Here is a 20,649-nt window from a genome sequence, read left to right as displayed (position 1 = left end):
AATTTGGCGTAAAGAAGACTTTAATTCAAAATTGCACTCGCCCTTCAGGCTTGTGCAATTTTGTTGTCTTTGAAAAATTTACTCGTGCTTATTGACGCCAAAATACCCTAGAAATAATGTTTATAACTATACTAACACTTACTGAATTAACAGTTGTTCATATTCTTCCTTCTCGTTGATGACGTTTTCGAGCTGCACTTGAAGATCAGACTGCAAAAAAAGGGAAGGAAATAAATTCACCTTTAAACGAGCGGAGTTCATGACGCCAAAAATAGTCTCGTATCTAGCCATATGCTACCCACCTTAATAGGTTATGCATAGTTGGGGCTGGTTATTTACACAAGGTCTGACCCAACCACAATTTTACGCAATCAGTGGGCCTTAAACTTTGGCTGTAAGAGGATTATTTCATCAAAATGAAGAATCCTTCCAGTATAGCCTTAAGCTTTCTTGACTTTGTTCAAAAAAAGAAATGTCCAGATAAAAGGTGCAGCTAAATCGAGGATCGTTTAGGACGCGGGTTTGTTAAATAACAGCTAAACTTCGTTCAAATAATCGGTCCCAAAAGTTTAGAATAGAACTTAATGGAATTTTTGATAAGAAAGAGCTTTCCAAGAGCATCCCTTGTCAGATCTCGAACAATCAATAACACAACCAAAACAACTAAAGCGCTCACCATTTTGGCCTCAAGTTCCTGTTTCTGTTCAATGATTTGCTCCAACAATGTGTCTTTTTCTTCAACGCCGCATGAAGTTATATTCCGCTCATCTTGAAGTTCCTGTATGTCTTTTTTCAGTTCCATAATTTCCTCCTCCTTTTCTTCCTTAAATTGCTCAAAGCAAGCTTTAATGTTTCTTGTCTGTACGCTTAACTCTTTACCCTGAGCTGCATCTGTTTCTAAGGGCGTCACGATGTCTTCCAAGTTGACTCTTTGTTCGGTTACCTCAGCCAACATTATTTTATTTTCATCCTCATTGCTCAGCTTTCCTTTCCCCATTTCTTTCATCTTCACGGAAGTATCTTCTTTGACGATGGACAAGCTTTCCTCCAACTTAGATCTCTCTCTCTCTCTTTCAACACAAGTTATTTCCTCCTGTAGCCGCCTTAGGTCGCTCTCGAGACTAGCGCACTTTTCCTTCCAAGATTCTATGCTTTCTTTTTCTTGAGCAATCTCCTCCAATGCCTTTTTAAGAGATGTCACTTCCACTTTGTGATTCTCCTCTAGCTGTAACTTCTGTTCAATCACCTCTGTCAGCATTCCTTCTTGCTCATCAACACTGGCTAACCTTTCCTTCATTTCCATCACTTGATTCTCTAGTTCCCTGATCTTCTGTGAAGCTTCTTCTCCGGCAAACGTCATTTTCTCCTCGAGGCGAAGCTTCTCTTCAAAAATCTCCTCCAATGCCTTTTTAAGAGATGTCACTTCCACTTTGTGATTCTCCTCTAGCTGTAACTTCTGTTCAATCACCTCTGTCAGCATTCCTTCTTGCTCATCAACACTGGCTAACCTTTCCTTCATTTCCATCACTTGATTCTCTAGTTCCCTGATCTTCTGTGAAGCTTCTTCTCCGGCAAACGTCATTTTCTCCTCGAGGCGAAGCTTCTCTTCAGAAATCTCCTCCAATGCCTTTTTAAGAGATGTCACTTCCACTTTGTGATTCTCCTCTAGCTGTAACTTCTGTTCAATCACCTCTGTCAGCATTCCTTCTTGCTCATCAACACTGGCTAACCTTTCCTTCATTACCATCACTTGATTCTCTAGTTCCCTGATCTTCTGTGAAGCTTCTTCTCCGGCAAACGTCATTTTCTCCTCGAGGCGAAGCTTCTCTTCAGAAATTTCCTCCAATGCCTTTTTAAGAGATGTCACTTCCACTTTGTGATTCCCCTCTAGCTGTAACTTTTGTTCAATCACCTGTGTCAGCATTCCTTCTTGTTCATCCACATTAGCTAACCTTTCCTCCATTTTCTTCACTTGTTCTTCTAGTTTCCTGATTTTCTCTGAAGCTTCTTCCCCGGCAAACGTCATTTTCTCCTCGAGGCAAAGTTTCTCCTCTTTTGAAAGAGCTTCATTGGTTTCCAGACTAGCACATTTGTCTTTCCACTGTTGCAAGGCTTCATCCAGTCTTCCTTTTTCCTTTGTAACTTCATCGAGTGCTCCTTCTAAGGAAGCAAGAGTCTTTTTAAGAGACGTCACTTCAACTTTGTGATTCTCCTCCAGTTGTAACTTCTGTTCAATAGCCTCTGTCAGCATCCCTTCTTGTCCATCGACACTTTTTAACCTATCCTCCATTTCTTTCACCTGTTCCTCTAGCTTCTTGATCTTTCCTGAAGCTTCTTCTCTAGCGGAAGCCATTTTTTCCTCAAGGCTAAGCTTCTCCTCTTTAGAGAGAGCGACACTGGTTTCCAAACTGGCACACTTGTCTTTCCACAATTGCAAGGTTTCGTCCAGTCGTCCTTTTTCCTTTGTCATCTCATCAAGCGCTTCTTCTAAGCAAGCAACCTCCAATTTCTTACTTTCCTCTAACTGAACCTTCTCTTCAATGGCCTCCGTCAGCCTCCGTTCCTGCTCCTTTACACCAGATAACCTTTCTCCCATTTCTTTTACTTGAAGCTCTAGCTGTCGTATCCTTTCCGACGCTTCTTGCTGACAAGAATACTGTTCTCCCTCTTGCCCAGCGTTGGTAATTTTACCCTGTAACCTGGCCACATCGCTTTCAAGACAAGTGCACTTCTTTTGCCACTCTTTCAAATTTTCACACAATCGGTCTCTCTCTTGCACACCTTCGTCTAACGCCATTTGAAGGGAATCTGCTTTCATTTGGACGACAGTGTTGAATGTCCCTGCATTTTCAAGCCCTTCAACTCTGGCGGCGAGAGACTCTTTTTCTGCTTGGACGCTGTCAAACTCAGCTTGTAGCTCTGTTGAGTTCAGACAATCAATCAATCAATCTATCAATCAACGAGTAAATCAGACAATCAACCAAAAAAATAATTACGCAATAAATGTAAACAACAGTGCTGAGAAGGAATTCCTGTCGCTGTAAAATTTACCTTTGTTTTTAGCCCTGAGCTGATCCAACGTCTTCAACATCGACACCTGAGTCTGATCAAACAGTCAAACAAACAAACAAATAAAAATGACTCATCAGTTGCAAATGCATAACCAATCAATACCTTTTCCCTCACAATTTGAAAAAGCGTCTAATGGTGTTCCATGAGACATTATACGAGATCTCTGACGGGGCCCCTGACTATTGGCCCCTCGATATCGCTGAGGTGACAGTCTTCTCAGCTCAATATTTGTCTTCTCTTCTTTCGACTTCGAACCGTTCATAGTGCCTACGAGAATTTCTGCTTATCTTAATGCTTGTCTGTCTGTCCATAATTATAAGACTCAGATTGCTTGTTAGAGAGCTGGAAACGGAAAATCATTTGAGAAGTCAACTGCTGGTAAATTTTCATTTTCTTCTTTTCTTATTCAAACACTTTTCTCGAGACCAACACCAGTGTGAAATAACTGAGTAGAGAAATTAAGAATTTTTCTTTAAACCAAAGTCCGGCCTAGCAAGTTAAACAACAACAACAACAAACTCAACAAACAAACAATCATACCGTAGGGGTATCGTTTCGGCCATTCTCCGTTGACATTTTTTCTAACAACGCATTGCTCTCTTCCAACAGCTCCTTTTAAAATATATAAACAGACAAGGTAAATGTGGAAAGGGATAGCAGTTTCGATTTCCTTGATTGCTATACTTACGTTGTAAAAGTCTCGGGTTTCGATCGCCTCATGAAGATCTGACCGCAGCCTTTTAACTTCACGCTCCATTTCCATGCAATTTTGGTCAGGCTGCAAAGCAATAATCGGAACAGGTTAAGGGAACATCTTCCATTTATCTCGAGAACAAGCTAATAGAAAAACAACGCCAAAAACAACGATGATTCGAATCTCAGGTCACCCGATTTCGCGGCCAGAAGATCTCCTCAAAGAGCTGGGCTGAGGAAACCACACGTCCAACACGCAGGAAATCAGGATTTAAGGCGTTCAACAGAAAATCGTGAGTTCTTTGCAGACTAGAAAGGAATTTATGACGCAGCACCGTACTCGAAGGGCAGTTCTCAAAACTTTGCGTACATTACAGCCGTGGTGTCGTCCCACAATACTTTATCTTCCCGAGAAGAACAAGTTGCGTGACAAAACCAAACAACGGCTGCGAAGGAGATTTGAGGCAAAGTTCACAGCCTTCCATATCTATTTACTGAACTCAAAACTACTCTCCAAAGCGTTAGTTACAACATACTGCGCACACTCCAAGTTGAATAGCGCCAATTCCAGCCTAACATCAGTTCCACCGCTTTGAAAATGACACAATAAGATGACTGAGGAGAATTTTTACGGCAGTCAGCAAAATACTTTTTCCCTTTACTAAACTAAACTAACTTACTTCAGTCTGCATCTCTTTGTGTTCCTGTTTTTTCATATCTGTTGTGGAGGATAAACACCTAAATATTTTCAAGATAGAGGATTATGTTAATATCAAATTTCAGAGCGCCGCTGTATAATCTTTAGGTTATAACATCGGCTAATTGAGAGGATGCATAAACGGAAGTCGAAGTGGCTTACATGTAACTGTTGGTCAACGCGCCAGACTTAGACGCAAGTAAATTGGAGTCAAGGCATGGCTAGGCTACTAAGCTGTGCTTTAGACTTAGATTGAACATAATTCCCTCACAACAGCTGATTGAGTAAACGAAGAAAAAAATTCGAGATACTGAAGGAATTTATTTACAGCCACAAGATTTCAGCGTTGAGAATCCCGTGGCTAATTGTTCCTTAATATTCCCCAAGCGTAAATCAATTCAAATTGTTCATTCTCCAGCAAAAAATTGCAAATCCACTCCGAGCACTACTCAGATATTTAGTCCCTTGAAATTTTGCCAGCTGTCAATACGCGTATTGCACTCTTTTGCGGAGATAGCTACAACTGTGTGACTAGTGAAGTGTCTTGCCCTATGACCAACCAAAGTAATCCAACAAAGGCTTGGACCCGAACTGGACCTGATACAATCTAGGTTTGGGATCTTGGAACTTCAGGTGGAAGTCGAAAAAATCGAAGTATCCCGTAAATTACTTCAGCACGCAGGATTAGAAACTAACCTTTTTCCCGCAGGACTTGCAAAAACAACCCGTTTTTTCCCGCTCTCTGACGATTTTATGTCTTCTTCCTCCTCTAAAGTCGACAGGAATATATCTTTTGTCATCTCGCCAAACTCACTTTCGTCGCTACTAGGGCTCGACGGAATTCTTTGTAGTCGACTCTTCACTGAACTGAAAGCAGCTGAAGTGGCGAGTGGAGCCTTGGAAAGACCAGCCCCTGGACACCAGGTCTCACGCCTCTGTAGGTGGACGTGATGACAAAAGAACCTTTAGTGACCTGGGCCCTAAAAGATCTATCGCAATCCTCAGGTAGGATAATTTACGAGTAATTCTATCCAAACTAATTTACCAACCTTTGTCAATTTTGCTTTACTTCGGTTATTTGCAGTCTCTCCTCCCGCAGTACAAATCATATTACACAGCCTTTTGATCTTTTCCTCTTGTTCATTCTGCAAAAAAAAAAGGCAAGAACGTGTAAGACTGTGTTGCTATACAATAAGGCCTGATGGGCTACAGCCTTGCATTAACAATTTGTGTAGTTGGGCCTGAAACAAACATGCTCAAATGCACCCAAGCTAGGCGCAAAACCGGTTACGTCATCTCTCTCTCTCTCGTGCGTACCTAAGAAACTCACGCGTATTGTTACTCGAGAACTGCAAAGAAAGTTTTATTTGCCCAAGAGGGTTTACGAGTTTTTCAGATAAATAATAAATAGATAAATAATAATAATAAACAATAAGAATTAATAATAAATAAATAATAATAATAAATAATAAATAAATAAATAAATACCGCCAGCCCCAGTATATACAAAACGCGCTCGTCTCTCGTCAACAGAACTGGACCTTCTCAGCGCAGTTGAATATTTTTATAGAAACTGCGCGATAATTAAATTTAAATTTAATAATAATAATAATAATAACAACGCTATCAGCATTTCTCCTACCTGTTGTCGGCGTTGTTGCTCTAACATTTCTTCCATCTGAAAAGGGCACGAGAAAGTACATTAGTTCAGCATGAATATCGATTTCCATGTACCATATTGATGCCGCTCAAGAGTATCAGTAACTTTGGTTGGAGGGCAGTTTGAAGAATTATTTGTCATGAAAACGGGTGAAGATAATCAATAAAATGTTGAGGGGTGGGGGTGGGAGAAGAGAGCAAGAGAAATCCCATGGTTCACTACTTAACTTTTACGTTTCTTACCTCATTTACTTTTTCTTTTTCGAGTTGTAGCTCTTGTACATGCGAACTACTGCTCATCTGAGAGGAAAAAAAGATAACTGTATATGTTATGTTATCCATTTCTGGGAGGTACCTTAGAGCTGAGAGGAAAAAAAGAAAAAAAAAAAAAAAGAGAGAGAAACACATCGCTACACTGGGTACAGAGGTGTGTAGTGTAATTTTCAACTGAGATTCGCAAGTACAACCAGGTTTGCTTTGATGCGCTGTATTTCGCCTAGTGATTGGTCCAAAAAAACTCGCACCATCGTCACCGTCACAGCCAATCATATCTTAATCTTAGCAGATAGCAGGCTTGGCCAGTTATGATCTCCCGCGCTTTTTTTTTAGTTACCCTGTTTTTACTCAAGTCAACAATGGCTCTTTAAAGAAATTTTTTCCCTTTACATCAGCCGCTGCGACTACCTTGGTTAGTTTTAGATGAAGGGAACTCAAGTTCCCTGCAATATATCGATACATATGTAGCTATACACTTAAAATAGGCCTTCTCGGAATTACCCTCGCCTCTTCTCCAAAACGAGACCTGGCGGTAAACCATTCTTGTGAAAATTAGTTTAATTTGCTTGTGAATGAAAACGCATTATGATATGAAAGGATGAGCACCAGGCCTCGCTTTCAAAAAGAGGCTAACGGTAAACCGGGAATTGGGTCTTACAGGGGATACAATACTTTGTAGGAGTCAAATTCCCTTCCCAGACTCGTCTTACCTGCACAAGCTGTTGTTTAAGTTCACGTATTTCCTTCCGGTAACGCTTTAGAAGTGTTCCGTCATCGAGTACCTTGAGATTAAATGGAGCAAGTGAAAAAAAACGCTGTTGACTTAACTCATGACGAACGCTAGAAGAAAATAAACAAACAAACGGAAAAAACCAACAACAACAAACAAACAAATAAAGAACCAAAAATAAAACAAAACAATACAAAACACACACACACACACACACAAAAAAAAAAAAAAAAAAAAAAAAAAAAACAGACAACAGAGGTAAAAAAGCAAGACACTGCCTTTACTTTTTTCTAATCTATGCATTAGTACCTCGTTGACTTCTGGGCAATTCTTGATAGTTTTCGCACGGCTAGCAAACTGAAACATCAAGTAAAGAATTAACTAAATTTCAAATGATATGCAAAACTTCTATTCGTAGATAGATGCTGAGTAGTGAATGATACGAGTGGAAAACAAGTAAATTTACCAAACGCGATGTTCTTTGGTTTTTCACTAGGCTCGATTTCCGCCGCTATCTCGAGTCCGGTCTTTTTCGCTCCTCCCCGAAAAGAGACCTGGGGTTAGGGTTCGGGGAAGAGCAGCTGCTAATCGAGCCTAGTTTTTCACTCAATGCTCGACAAACTTCAGTGAATGGTGTTCCCCCGCAACTGCGCACGCGTTGGGAAATAAATCCCTTCCTTACCAGCATTCAATGTGGGATACACCGTAACAGTTTTTAAATTAACTGTGCTTGCGTTGAGGGAATGAGATTTTATTTAGCAGCCGGACAGTTACCTTTAAGGTGCTGATCGATTCCTCAATCGCCGCTGGAGTAATCGTGCATAGCATGGAAGTCTTCGCATTTCCTCCAAGGGACGACTGGAGGATTCGGGTAAGTTTTGAGTCACGGAATGGTATAAAACTAGAAGGAAAAAGGATTTCATATTGTCAGAGATCCTTGTGAGCTAACGCTTGTTTACCGAAGTGGAGATGAATATCCATCATTTTCACCAACACTGAGGTAACTATTTGTTTTAGTATAGATGTATTGTAAACAAAAGCCTAGTTTATTTCTGTCTATGTACCGAAGAATCGTCGGAAATAAACTCTCGATGCGCGAATTTGTCTCTTCGGCTGCTCGGAGGTGAGTAACACTTGCTAATCACTTCTGAACTAGCCAATCAAAACGCGCGAAAAGCTCTATTTACCCAGTAGGTACAGTGTATGCAAATTCGCATTCTTCAAAACCGACCGTAGCCTTTAACATTCAAGTGCTCCAACCAGATCCGAACCAAAACTAATCTTGACTTGCTCAATCGCGTTTGTGTGCGCTTTAAAATGCACAGTCGAACCTTCATTAACGGCCACCTCTCCACAATGATCCCATTTTTTGGTCCCTTCGGGCTGTCCATACACCACACCCCTACCTCCTCATAACGGCCACTTATTTCTGTCCTCAAGGTGGCCGTTGTGGGGAGGTTTTCATTCAAGCTCAAATTGTCTCATTACAATTTTTTCCTTTGTTCCCATCAGCCTCTCTGATTATCTTGGCTTTAGCTTTTCGACAGTCACTCAAAACACGCTGTAAGCTGCGGAAAAAAAATATTCGTACCTTTCTCCCTCACTTAGCTTGGCTATGACAGAGCCGAGCGCCAGAAGACTTTTGTTAATATGCCCGCCTTCTTTCAATCTTTGACCTGAAAAGTTTAAAAAAGTAATCAGCAAAGGTGATGACTCACTCCGAAATCACTGGATAACAACAAGAACAAGAACATTAGCTAACCAAAGGCTCCAGTTTGCGAAGCTCTTTCCGAGCCTGCTAAATCAACAAGGTTCTGAAAAGAGATAAACAACACAGGTAGATGTTACGAGGTAAAAATAAAAAAAAATAAAAAAAATGACAGGAAGGGAGTGGGGAAGGGGGAAAGGAAATAAGATGGGAAAAGGGACAGGCTGAGGCTCAATTCGACCTCGAGATTAAGCATTATGAGCAAAACTCAATTAGGTAAGACCCCGTTTATACTACGTAGTGACTAAACCTACCACTCCTTGGTCACTATAAAACGAAATTATTTCTTCGCATGGAAGGACAATTTGATAAAAAGTTTTAAAATGGGCGTCGAAACACATCTATGTTCTATCTGTGGTTAAAAAGCAACAACTTGCCTTTTTATTGAAAAAATGAAAGGGTAAAATCCTTTCTGCCTCATGATAAAATGAACATGTTTAGGAAAATGTGAATCGGATTATCAAGTGTAGGTAAGTATCATCAGTTTACCAAATGTGCCACTCGAACAGCTCCGTCTATTGTATCAGGAGCCTTGCTTTCGTCCATCATTTCACGGCTTTCGATAACCTTGAACATAACAAAATACAAAATAAAGAAAACCATCCAGGAATTATTCGAAAATATTCCCTTCGTCTACGACAAATAATTGATAAATACTTCGTACAGTAAGTAAGTTTAAAATAGTTGCGTTTATTGTTAACAAGTTGTCAATGTTCTCTTGTTTGTGCAAAAAATCACCAAGAAAAAATGATTCCGAACAGAAAGTTCAGTCATCACCCACATTTGTTCTAACAAACAAAAAAACAGACACAAAAAATAAAAAAAAACAAGTCGCCAAACAGTATATACTTTTGCCAAGTTTTATGTTACCCGGCCGTCATCTACCCGAGTTAACGTAGTTTCTCGTTACAGCGGTTATCATAGTCTCCCTGGCAGCCCTTTCCGGCGTCGTCACGCAAGCGAAAACTCCCCCACCAACGGCTGCTCACATTCGAACAACATTCCTTTCCCATTGTAATGTGTTATCCAATCAAAATAAAGTTATTGTCTGACAAGCAAGCAATGAACACGCGATATTTTTATTCCCGCGAATTCACAGGAAGCGCGTTAGTTTCTAAAGATGGAATGCGATGTTATCGAAACTCCGAAGAAAATATCAGATAATGATCGCTGTTTTGTTTGCTCTTGTGCTGTTTCTAAAGATAAAACCTGTTTATTTGGGAGAAGTGCTTGGAATTTTCCTGAGATAATAAAGGCTTGTATCGATGTTGACCTCTACAGCTATTCCAACTCAAGAGCGCGATCAATTTGTCGCGAGTGCTATAAGCTTCTAATAAAGTTCTTCTATAATTACTGTTATGACTTCTCTCTGATGCGAATTCAAGCTCTCAGTACCAAAAATATCTCGCACTGAGTCGAAAGCGTCTTCAAGAGACGCAATTTTGTCAGTTTTAACGCTTGGATAATACGAACTCTGTGATTGGTTTGATTATTGAGGCGCGAACGCTTTTCAGAATATGGTAAGTACATGCTGATTTGCCAATTTCCGGAAAGGATTGTTGTTCGAATGTGAGCAGCCGTTGGTGGGGGAGTTTTCGCTTGCGTGACGACGCCAGAAAGGGCTGCAAGGGAGACTACGGTTATCAGCGCAGCGGACACAATGTAGAGAAATGATTGGTGTACATCGTACATAGATCAGCCATGATCGTCGTAAATTCGAAGCTTCAACATCTTCCCAAGGCAACAGTTGTGTTCCAATGACCCACCCAATTTTTTGATAAAAGGCAAAATCATCGACCTTGGCTTTCTACATATTGGCCTAGACCATGACGACCTTTTCTTCTGAGCCATTCGCCTGTGAATCGAAAATGAACTATTTACCCAAAACACCTCCGTATTTTTAAAAGACGTGACGCTTATATTCCCCTGAAAAGACTTAACACTTCCGGTTCAAATTCCCCAGCACGCCTAACTTGTTCTCCAGAGGGCAAACTTACCACCCTAAAAATGGTGTGACTTCTGCTACTCCTGTCGTTCATATTAGTGACACCAAAATGTCGATTTTCTGCAAATGAATTAATAATAATAAAATAATAATAATAAAACAATAATAATAATAATAATAATAATAATAAAAATAATAAAAAAACAATAATAATAATAATAATAATAATAATAACAATAATAATAACAATAATAATAATAATAATAATAATAATAATAATAATAATAATAATAATAATAAAGATTGTCAAATACGGACTCGGTAAGATACAAGTACACTCCAAATGAAAGATCGATGCTGCAGCTTAGATATTTGCACTAAACGAACCTTCCTTAAAAAAAAAAAATAATAAAGAAACAAACAAACAAACAAATAAGACAAAAAACACAAGAAATAAAAAATTTAAACGAGTCAAGTACACAACCAAAAACAAAAACAACATGAAAACAAATGTGCTGGCTTTTTTCAATCATAATTTTATTATTCCTATTTTTGTCGACGGCGAAATTTGCTCATGAGGAAGAAACTTCACAAGGAAGGGCATTGTTAACTGGCCAAAAGGGGAAAAGCTTTTTCGAAGAGCGTTCTTGCCGGGGAAACTGTGACCTTGATGGACCTACTTACTTTCGCCTCGCATCATGTGCTTGAAAACATCCTCGCTACAGGATACCACCTCCTCTGTCAGCTCACCAACGTAAACTTGTTTCTAAAACACACAAAAAAGGTTGATTCTTGAATCTTGACTAAAGACAATTTATGGAAAAGGTTTCTTTATTTACTGTTTTCTACAATGTTATTGGCCAAACAATAATTTGGTTTTCCTATACCCAGTCTTTCCTCGAACTCTCCCTCAATTCCAAGAAGGCGGCTTACAACGTTTGGAAACTTTATCCGATCAAAGCACTCGATTTGATGCCTGAAGTTTGTGGTACACACCAACAGTTGAGACTGGTACATTAGACCACGAATTAGAAAGCAGCCATTGAGAATAACGTTTGGAAAATATACTTTTGAATTTGAAGGACGGTTTACGAAGGATTTAATCCACTAACCGCAGCGCCATATTTTACGATTTCCCGTGTATGAAGGAACTTTCATTGAAGGGCTTATTTGACAGAAACACTTTCATGCAAAGGGTGGCGAACGTCAGCATCGAATTCTTTAATTTGTTTCATGCCCTTCACATCAAATTCTTTTAATTTCCAAGGTCTTTCACGGTCATGAATGTGCATTTACAACTGACGACGTATTTCTTTCCTCAGAGACTCCGTCAACCTACCTCAGCGTTTTCGTGTATTTTGAGATTGGTTTTCGCAGGGTTCAGCAAATCTTTTATGTCCTGATGAACGAATATATAAATAACTAAAGTCCACCAGACAAAAATAAAAAAAATTAAATTAAAATAAAAACAAACAAACAAACGAACAAACTAACACAATAGCCAAACCATTTTTTTTCTTAGACCTATTAGCTAAATGGATAGGATACCCTTAGGGTTTGAATCAAGGTACCAGAGCAGGAAAGAGATATCAACTGATATGACCATGAGTGACAAAGATTTTGGCCATTGAAGTCTCATAAATTGCAGTATTCATTGAGCATTTTCTTTAATTACTTGAGTTCTGATGGGATCTGTAACATGTTTCAACATTTTAGCTATTGCATGTACTTTTAATTATCAAATAATAAACATCAAATGGTAAAAAAAAAAAAAAAAAAAAAAGAAAAAAGAAAAAAACCCCTCTGGGTTCTCTATATGTGGATTAATTCGTGTTATCTCTATTAAAGCGCAAAAGCAGAAAGTGCAATTGAATTCAAACGGATTTATTTACATTTCACATTGCATGCCTTTTAAATTTCATGTGTACCAATGTGGAATAGCTTTAACAAAGTGTAATCATACAGTTACCTCATTGTAGATTTCTATGTAAGAAACCCGTATCAAGAATTCTCTAGAAGGATTCTGTAACAAATAAATAAATAATTAAATAAGCAAATAAATTGACATGTATTGGATAATTAAAAAGAGAAAAGCTGTTCCCAAAAAGCACCTCAACCCTCTCTTTCTACAAGAAAATTATTTTATTGCCTGGAGAGGGAGTTTCACATTAAATTGCATGAGAAAACCACCATTGCCCAAATTGCAAAGCAATGAGCATGATATCAGTTTTCAAGTGCAATTTGATGCAGAATTCACAAGTCAGGTAATGGATTTTTTTCTTGAATGGCATAACTGAATGAAAATAAGAAAAAAAAGAGAACAGCTATAATTATAGTGAAAGTGAATGATTTGATACCTTAATGGCAGCATAGGCTGAATTGCTAAGGTCTACAGTGTTACTGAGGTTGAGATTGGATGTCAGCATTATCAGGCGCCTCTGGCAGCCGCTTTACTCCATGTAACGCACTCACCTTTTCCTTCCACACATCCCACCCCAGAGGTGGACATCCATCACACAGTAATCATGTGTGGGAAATTAACGTCTCCTACCCCTAACCCTGTAGGAGATGGGACCTCCATTTTATTTGTCCTTATCCGAGAAGACTAGAATATCTATCCATTTCATTGATGCTACAGAAAGGTAGCAAATTCTCCTCAGTTATTTTGAGACCATGAGTACTGGTCCGGCTGGGGCTCGAACCCTCGACCTCCTGCACAACACAATCCGGCGCTCTAACCAATTGAGTTAACCAGGAGGCAGTTATACAGTTTGTTTCTATCCTGAGTGCAAGCTAGTAAAAATACCACTCAGCCTTGTTTTTAATTCACAATTCCATGCTAAATATCTCACTTTGTAAAGCAATCAGAATGCCAGATTTTATCTAATTATGGGATTCAACTTTTTTAATATTAAAATGAGCAATTTCAGATAAATCATGATGATGTAAATGAGCCATCATGAAGAGATTCTAAAGCTAGTGTTCCATGCCTTAAACTCTTGGTCAGAGTGTTAGCGTAATTATGCTTTGACAAAGGGCTTTCATAAGCACCTATAAGATCATTTTTAGAAACTTTCCACAGTGGCCAGTTTACATTAACTCAGTTTATAGACTGAAACAAATTATTTTGGAATATCCCCACCATTTTAGTTTCTTATTAAGAAACGTATCCCTTTTACTTCAATTTCATAACAGAGAGCTCTTTGTATTTCTCATTAAAATCTTTATATGTGATATAAAGTGTCAGTTTGCATTACCCAGAAAAGAGACAACAAGGATATAGGTACACTTCCTTCACCTCGAGGGTGCACGTCTTAGCTACATAACACTGGATTCTTGTATCTACCTTTTCAATATAGTCAAAAATTTCTCCAATAGCTTTGGGGATGACCCCTTGACAGTTTCCGTCCCCCATCATGGTATGAGTCTTTCCAGATGACGTCTGTCCATAAGCAAAAAGAGTTCCTAGAAACAGATTTCAACAGTTGATAGATGTAAGGCTTACATTAGCAGAAAAAACCATCTCACTGGACCTAATCCCAGTTACATGTGGCCATGCAAGTACATCTACATAGGAATGCCAATACTCTTCTTGGGAGGGAGGCCAATCCATTTGCGGGTTACTGCCCCCTGCCCTTTGAATTTTTTTTTTTTTCCCCAGGCTTCCCTGACAATTTTCCAGTATTGATTTTATTCCCCTAGGTGGAGTAAAAGTGTGGGGCTCCTCCCAAGATCTCATTAGCAGATTTCTCTTTACTGTCTGCCATATAATTCTTACCATGTTAGTTTGGAGAATTTGGTATTGGATCAACAAATAATCCCCTAGTTGATATTTTATCTTAATTCTCATCACTTGTCAGCTTGCGATATTGTATTGATATTGTAAGGAGAAATTCTGTCTTGATCACTCGTGGGTGTTAAAGGCTTATTTAAAGAAACTAAACTATGCCCTCAGGGTTCAAATTTAATTTTTGGATCACTAACCCTTCAGGTTAGTAGACACCTTTTTTACTATCAAAATTAGCAAGTTTGGTATCTAAGCTCACAAGTTACGATATCTCAAAGATTCAACATTTTGATAGTAACGACTAGGACAAATTAAAGAGTACATGTAGCTGAAATTGCATGGTGACCGTAAAAACGTTGACAATTATGCACCTATTTTATTTCCTTCTTGTTCACCATGATTAGTCAAGAACAGTACATCTACAGCACATTCTCTAAAAAGAGTTTAAGTTGATTAAACAACTTGAGTATTCTAAGTATTCCTCTGAGAGGCGGGTCTACGTGCTCTTTGTCCTGAGGTCTACCAATGTTTAAATAATGGTAGAAATTTTACTAACCATATCGGGTTAGCTGGACACATTTTTAGTAAGTCCAAAGGTTGAAAGTTGAAAGTTACTAACCATTGGTTAACGGGTTATCAAGCCCTGGCCCTGGTAAGGGCCTTAAACCCAATTCCTTTACCAGTCCTACACAGTCACTGTAAGTTGGGCACTAGCAACTTAATCATCATGTTTCCTGAATGTTAAGGTTGTTACCAAGAGCCAAAAATTTTCCCAGTCATCAAGTTTGAATGGATCTTACTCAGTCAATAAGTATATAATGCAGGGCTTGACACTAACTTTTCAACTTACTGGCCAAGTGGCTGGTGACAACTTAGATGTTACAACAATTTCAGTTATTTGTTTACCAGCCAAACTGGCTAATGGAAATTGAAAAACAATGGTCAAAACTGAACTTCTACTGGTTTGTGGCTAGTTGGCTACCATTAGTGCTGTATGACTCATGGCAGATGTAGCATACTGACCATTGAATCCATCCATGGCAGAAAGGACTGTAGGTCTGCCAAACTCATCATAAACATCTTGGGTAGAAGATGACATATCAAATATTCGATCTAAGGCATACAGAAAAGTTAAATTTAGCAAGAGTTACTTCAGTAAAGTGGCTGGGGTTTAGACACTTAATACAGGGTTTGTACCCTTTTTCAGAAACAAATTTCAAGACTTTTCCAGGCTCAGATTGATTTTTCTAGGGCTCCAAATTTGACCATTATCCCTTTCGTTCCCAATAATTCTCCTTGCAGTCTATACTCATTTCTTATAATGTAAATTCTGACAACTGTATTGCTTGATTTAAGCACATTTCCCGGACTATCCAGACCCTGTAGTCTTTTTCCAAGACTTTCCTTCCAGTCCGGGAAAATGTTAATTCCAGGACTTTTCAGGTTTTCCAGGACCTGCACAAACTGTACTTATAATTAATACCTGGGGGAAATCCCCAGATCCAGGCCCCTAATAACAGGCTGACCGCCCTGAATTAATCCCTTGCTTCAGTAGGCCAGACCCAACCCTTGACAAGTACCCTCAGTTGAAACAAACATACCAAAAAAGTAGGATGAATTTGGCAGTATCTTTCCATTTGCCAGTTGTGTAATGGTGTTCCCATCAACCTTCCAGTGTATTGGTTGATGAAAATCATTTTCCCTAAAGAAATAAAAAAAAAAAAGGTATAAAATGTACATTGTTCATATTCATTACACACTTATATTTCATCATGGGATAGTTTGACCTTCAAAGTGTTCTTTAACACTTGACTATCGTGTCTGGGTGAAAGGGGGAAACTAAATCCATTGTTCTTTACCAAACTGTGAACTTGCGCAAGAAATATAGCCATTTCACGTAACACATGCGACGTAGTTAAGTTTTTAGTGTGATTCAACATTGCAATATTTCAATGCTAAACGTAATATAAAAATATTGCATATTTTCAGAATGCTTCAAGGAAAATGATGATATCCAAAAGTGTTTGTTAGAGCTGTAGCACCGAATGACGAAAAAGAACCACCGTTCATTGCAGCTTACAAATACATAAGCACATAAACCAATAATGACAGAGCGATCATAAAATCTTATTCGAGAAATACATCGATACGATCGTACGCATACGAATTTACAAACAGTCTGTTAGCGCAGCTAAGCTGCAGTTTGCTGTGCTCCGTAGAAAACGATCTAGTGCGTTCGATGAACACACCCAAAATCGAAGCTTACCTTTTTATCAGAGGACGAACCCTGATTGCAACCCTTATGTTGTCAGTGGCTGCCATTTTCTATAAGGAAACACTAATTACAGCGAAAACCACTACATATGTACCTCGCCGATCATGAAAGAGAATTCTGAAAATTTGAAATACACCGCTTTCATTCTTCTCGATTCTGATTGGTTTACTAACTCCAAACCAGTCTTTACGCGTCTTTATCTCTAATATTACATCGCAGTTTTCGATTGGATGGCTTTTTAAGCCAATCATAACGTTTATTCTATCTAGTACACTTGAACAAACATGGCGGTCATCTACAAGTGTAAACTAACAAATTATTTTTGTTATTTTGTCGGTAAACTGGAAGATTTAATCTGCTACGGCATCACAATATCACTATAAGATGGTGGTAAGTATGCATATTTGGCTTCGAGATAATCATTTCTATTGATGCCCGTTTTACCCAGGGCTATACTTACACAATATTATCACAACTTCTGCTAAACGTATGCGACTTTGATGTGACATCGATCTTGGGACCTCTTTGGCACCAAGCATTTATTTCAGATCTCTTTTTACTTGTTTTTAATGCTTTTCAAGGGAGATTTCAACATCCATCCAATGTCGTAAAGATTAATTGTTTGTGTGTAGTATCGAGATGTTATTAGCCGTACAGGGTACGTAATTTGGCAAGATTTCAGTTTGAATTAATTAGCTTACGACATGCAAGGAATCGAATGTATCGCGTAACCAAGGACTACAACATCTGTATGCGTGATTACGATCTCTTTCTTATTGATAGAGATTTTCAAGAGAGTCACAAAGATAACCGACAAATTCCTGGATGCAATATTTACCGTGAATTGCCAATTTCCTGTCTGGCTTTTCCAAATTTATTTTAATGTTGGAACTTCGTGGAGCGCCTCAAAGTTTGTTTATTTGACTTCAAAAACGCCATTCAATATTCCATAATTCGAATTTCGAGTTAGCTCTTTGCAATACTCAGAGAAAAACTATTTGAAACTTGAATCTACAAAGAACCCAGCAACCAATTTTTTCCTTATGCAGCGAGAAAATAATTATATTAATTTTGATGAATTTAAAGTACCAAAGCATCAAAGATTAGAGAGTGTTGAGAGCGAGTGGAACTAGTGCAAGTTCATTTTAAGTCTTGAAGCCTACATGTATGCGTGTTCCCATTTTTGTCCTATTATATGCACTTTAGAGTCTGTTGGTACATGCATTTAATGAGTTCTGATTGACTGATTTCCTTGAATATGGTTGCATTATTAATTTATTACACAAAGGTGTGTAATGCGCAGTATGCATGTTTTGTCTGCGCAGTGCATGCAAATCACATGCATGTAGTGCTGTAATAAGTGCAAGTGGTATTGTAGGTTAGAAGATCCCTTGATATATCTAAATAACACCCTCTAGTTGATAAATTAATTTGACTTAATTTCACAAGCTTCATGTTGAATGACGTACAACCAGAACTATACAGTGATGATCCAACTGTTGCTGACTTCTAGGATGAGGGGGGACTTGAGGAAGAGCTTGCGTCATTTCGGCTGCAATGGAAAGAGGAAATCCAGAGAAGTACTACTGACAGTGGCTCATCAAGGAATTCTCCAGTGTCAGAATCAGCTTCAAGGCAAAGTCGAGAGGGATCTCCAAGCCCACTGGTGGTGGGGCAGAAGAAAGTGGCCAGTTCATCCCAGCCACTCCAGCAACCCCAGCAGTTAGAGGAGAAGGTACAGTATGTAGTTCTAGATTCCTGGATGTCTAAATGATTAAAGTTAGTTTTGGTCACTTTTAACATGCTCCAGCTAGTCATTCATGTGCATCTATTAATGGAGATTAACTATTCTTGTAGCAGTAAGCAAACATCAAGGCAAAATTGGGATGGGAAAAAAATTGCAACCTGAGATAAATAGCACCAAAACATGGGGATATGTTACAGAGGCAGTGAAGTAAATTTATCACTGAACTTAAATATTAAAGGTTTATAATTATTGTCTCTTATATACTGTCTTGTAAAATATTGATCCCGCAACGCTGATGGCATAACTAAAAAACTTGATCGATGAAGAAACGAACTACAACTACATGACTTGGCGCATACGAGAAACCTGAAAGCTAAATGAAATTTGAAACCCTTAAGATCAAAGGGTAAAATCATAGCCCAGCTGTAACACAATTACAATAATCTGAAATAGAACAATAACAGGAAATTTGAAACCCTTAAGATCAAAGGGTAAAATCATAGCCCAGCTGTAACACAATTACAATAATCTGAAATAGAACAATAACAGGATGTTCATAAAGAAATGTATAAACAGGAAAATCGTGTAAAGGAACAGGAGAACAATTGGTAAGACTGATAAGCTTCTAATTTCTCCTTAATCCTTTGGCCCTTGAGAGTGATTAACATCTAATTTCTCCATACAATCTCACCCCTGAATCACTCAATAAAGTCAGGAGAACAAAGGAAATGATCAGCAAATAAAGAAACTCTTAATTGATGAATAAATTCTCTTTGTCAGCACCTTAGGAAAGTTATGCAGAACAGTATGGAGAATATGCATACTGATGTCAGGGCGTAAAGGGTCAAAACAATGACCCTTGAATCACATACTAGTATCAAAGTCACGAGAATAAAGGAAATGATCACTAACTAATGCAACTTGTAATTGCTTTACAAATTCTTCTCATCCGCATCTCGGGAAATGTGAAGCTCTAGAAATATTGGGGAAAATAATTATGCAGGCTGAATCTAGAGTATAAAAAGCAAAATACTCGTGGTAATTTTTTAGTTGACCTTATTGAACACAAACTTAATAAATAAATGTGTTTGCGGGTTTTCTATTATATGTAGGAAAATTTTCAGGCGTGCCCAACACAGTATCTGATACAAAACAGGATAACAAATCATGTGTTTAATATATAAATTATTTTTACACAGGCAGCTAATTTGTTCTTACAAGGAGTGTCTGCAGAAAGGAATGGAGATCTTTATGAAGGTAAATATAATGTTGCTTTGTGCATGCATTCAAGGGTTCATTTAGCAGGGCTCAACACCAAAATTTCAACATACAGTACTAGCCAAGTGGCTCAGGTGACAACTTAGATGTTACAAAAATTTCAGTTATTTTACCAGCCAAACTGGTTAGTGGAAATCAAAAACCATGCACCAGCCAAAACTGAATTTCTACTAAAGAATAAAGGCTGATAGTTTCGAAAGAAACTGTTTGAGGCTGCGGAGTAACAAAATAATTTGGTGGGTGGGAGTAACAAAATAATTTGGATACATCAACAAAGTTGAAATGGTAAATTGGCCACTGTAACGATTACAAAAGCTGACGTTTCAAGCGTTAGCCCTTTGTAATCATTACGGTGGCCAATTTACCATTTCAACTTTGTTGATATATCCAAATGAATTTCTACTATAGTCTGTGGCTAGTTGGCAATAATTACTGTTCAAGCCCTGATTCAGGGCAATCATTATGACAATTTAACTGTGACATTATTTTTAAAATTAATAGTTAGCCAGGGGTTCAGCAGACATTGTTGTCAAGTTGTGATTGTCCCTGTATTTGAATTTTTTTTTTTTTTCCTTTCAGCTATTTATTTTTACCGACAAGCTGTTCAGCTTGTTCCAGATATTGAGTTCAGAATCAAAGATTTCACAAATTTGGCATCAGGTATGTTTTACATGTAGCTACCTTATTTCATTACTAAACATTCAACTGAGTTTCTAATGATA

At 38.4% G+C, this 20,649-nt stretch overlaps 2 protein-coding genes across 2 annotated transcripts in view; one reads left to right on the top strand and one right to left on the bottom strand.

Annotated features, from left to right (window-relative positions):
- LOC111338935 (uncharacterized) overlaps positions 1–17,176 on the bottom strand; it is a 28,574-nt gene extending 11,398 nt beyond the window's left edge. The window contains exons 1-24 of the mRNA XM_088750657.1: positions 16,894–17,176; positions 16,229–16,329; positions 15,651–15,740; positions 14,187–14,305; positions 12,810–12,863; positions 12,180–12,239; positions 11,525–11,606; positions 10,893–10,960; positions 9,385–9,462; positions 8,890–8,941; positions 8,719–8,803; positions 7,902–8,028; positions 7,437–7,484; positions 7,108–7,179; positions 6,365–6,421; positions 6,105–6,140; positions 5,512–5,607; positions 5,159–5,397; positions 4,446–4,503; positions 3,761–3,850; positions 3,613–3,684; positions 3,052–3,103; positions 677–2,919; positions 143–210 (exon numbers count right to left, since the gene is read on the bottom strand). Coding sequence (XP_088606783.1) covers positions 143–210; positions 677–2,919; positions 3,052–3,103; positions 3,613–3,684; positions 3,761–3,850; positions 4,446–4,503; positions 5,159–5,397; positions 5,512–5,607; positions 6,105–6,140; positions 6,365–6,421; positions 7,108–7,179; positions 7,437–7,484; positions 7,902–8,028; positions 8,719–8,803; positions 8,890–8,941; positions 9,385–9,462; positions 10,893–10,960; positions 11,525–11,606; positions 12,180–12,239; positions 12,810–12,863; positions 14,187–14,305; positions 15,651–15,740; positions 16,229–16,329; positions 16,894–16,949 — 4,103 coding nt within the window. The 5' untranslated portion in view covers positions 16,950–17,176. The remainder of the gene's footprint in view (positions 1–142; positions 211–676; positions 2,920–3,051; positions 3,104–3,612; positions 3,685–3,760; positions 3,851–4,445; positions 4,504–5,158; positions 5,398–5,511; positions 5,608–6,104; positions 6,141–6,364; positions 6,422–7,107; positions 7,180–7,436; positions 7,485–7,901; positions 8,029–8,718; positions 8,804–8,889; positions 8,942–9,384; positions 9,463–10,892; positions 10,961–11,524; positions 11,607–12,179; positions 12,240–12,809; positions 12,864–14,186; positions 14,306–15,650; positions 15,741–16,228; positions 16,330–16,893) is intronic.
- LOC111338934 (F-box only protein 9) overlaps positions 17,151–20,649 on the top strand; it is a 14,033-nt gene continuing 10,534 nt past the window's right edge. The window contains exons 1-4 of the mRNA XM_088750691.1: positions 17,151–17,292; positions 18,416–18,637; positions 19,849–19,906; positions 20,507–20,587. Coding sequence (XP_088606817.1) covers positions 17,287–17,292; positions 18,416–18,637; positions 19,849–19,906; positions 20,507–20,587 — 367 coding nt within the window. The 5' untranslated portion in view covers positions 17,151–17,286. The remainder of the gene's footprint in view (positions 17,293–18,415; positions 18,638–19,848; positions 19,907–20,506; positions 20,588–20,649) is intronic.

This window comes from Stylophora pistillata, chromosome 2 (assembly GCF_964205215.1).
Source record: "Stylophora pistillata chromosome 2, jaStyPist1.2, whole genome shotgun sequence".
NCBI classification, from domain to species: Eukaryota; Metazoa; Cnidaria; class Anthozoa; order Scleractinia; family Pocilloporidae; genus Stylophora; species Stylophora pistillata.
This window is presented reverse-complemented; position numbering and strand designations above follow the sequence as displayed.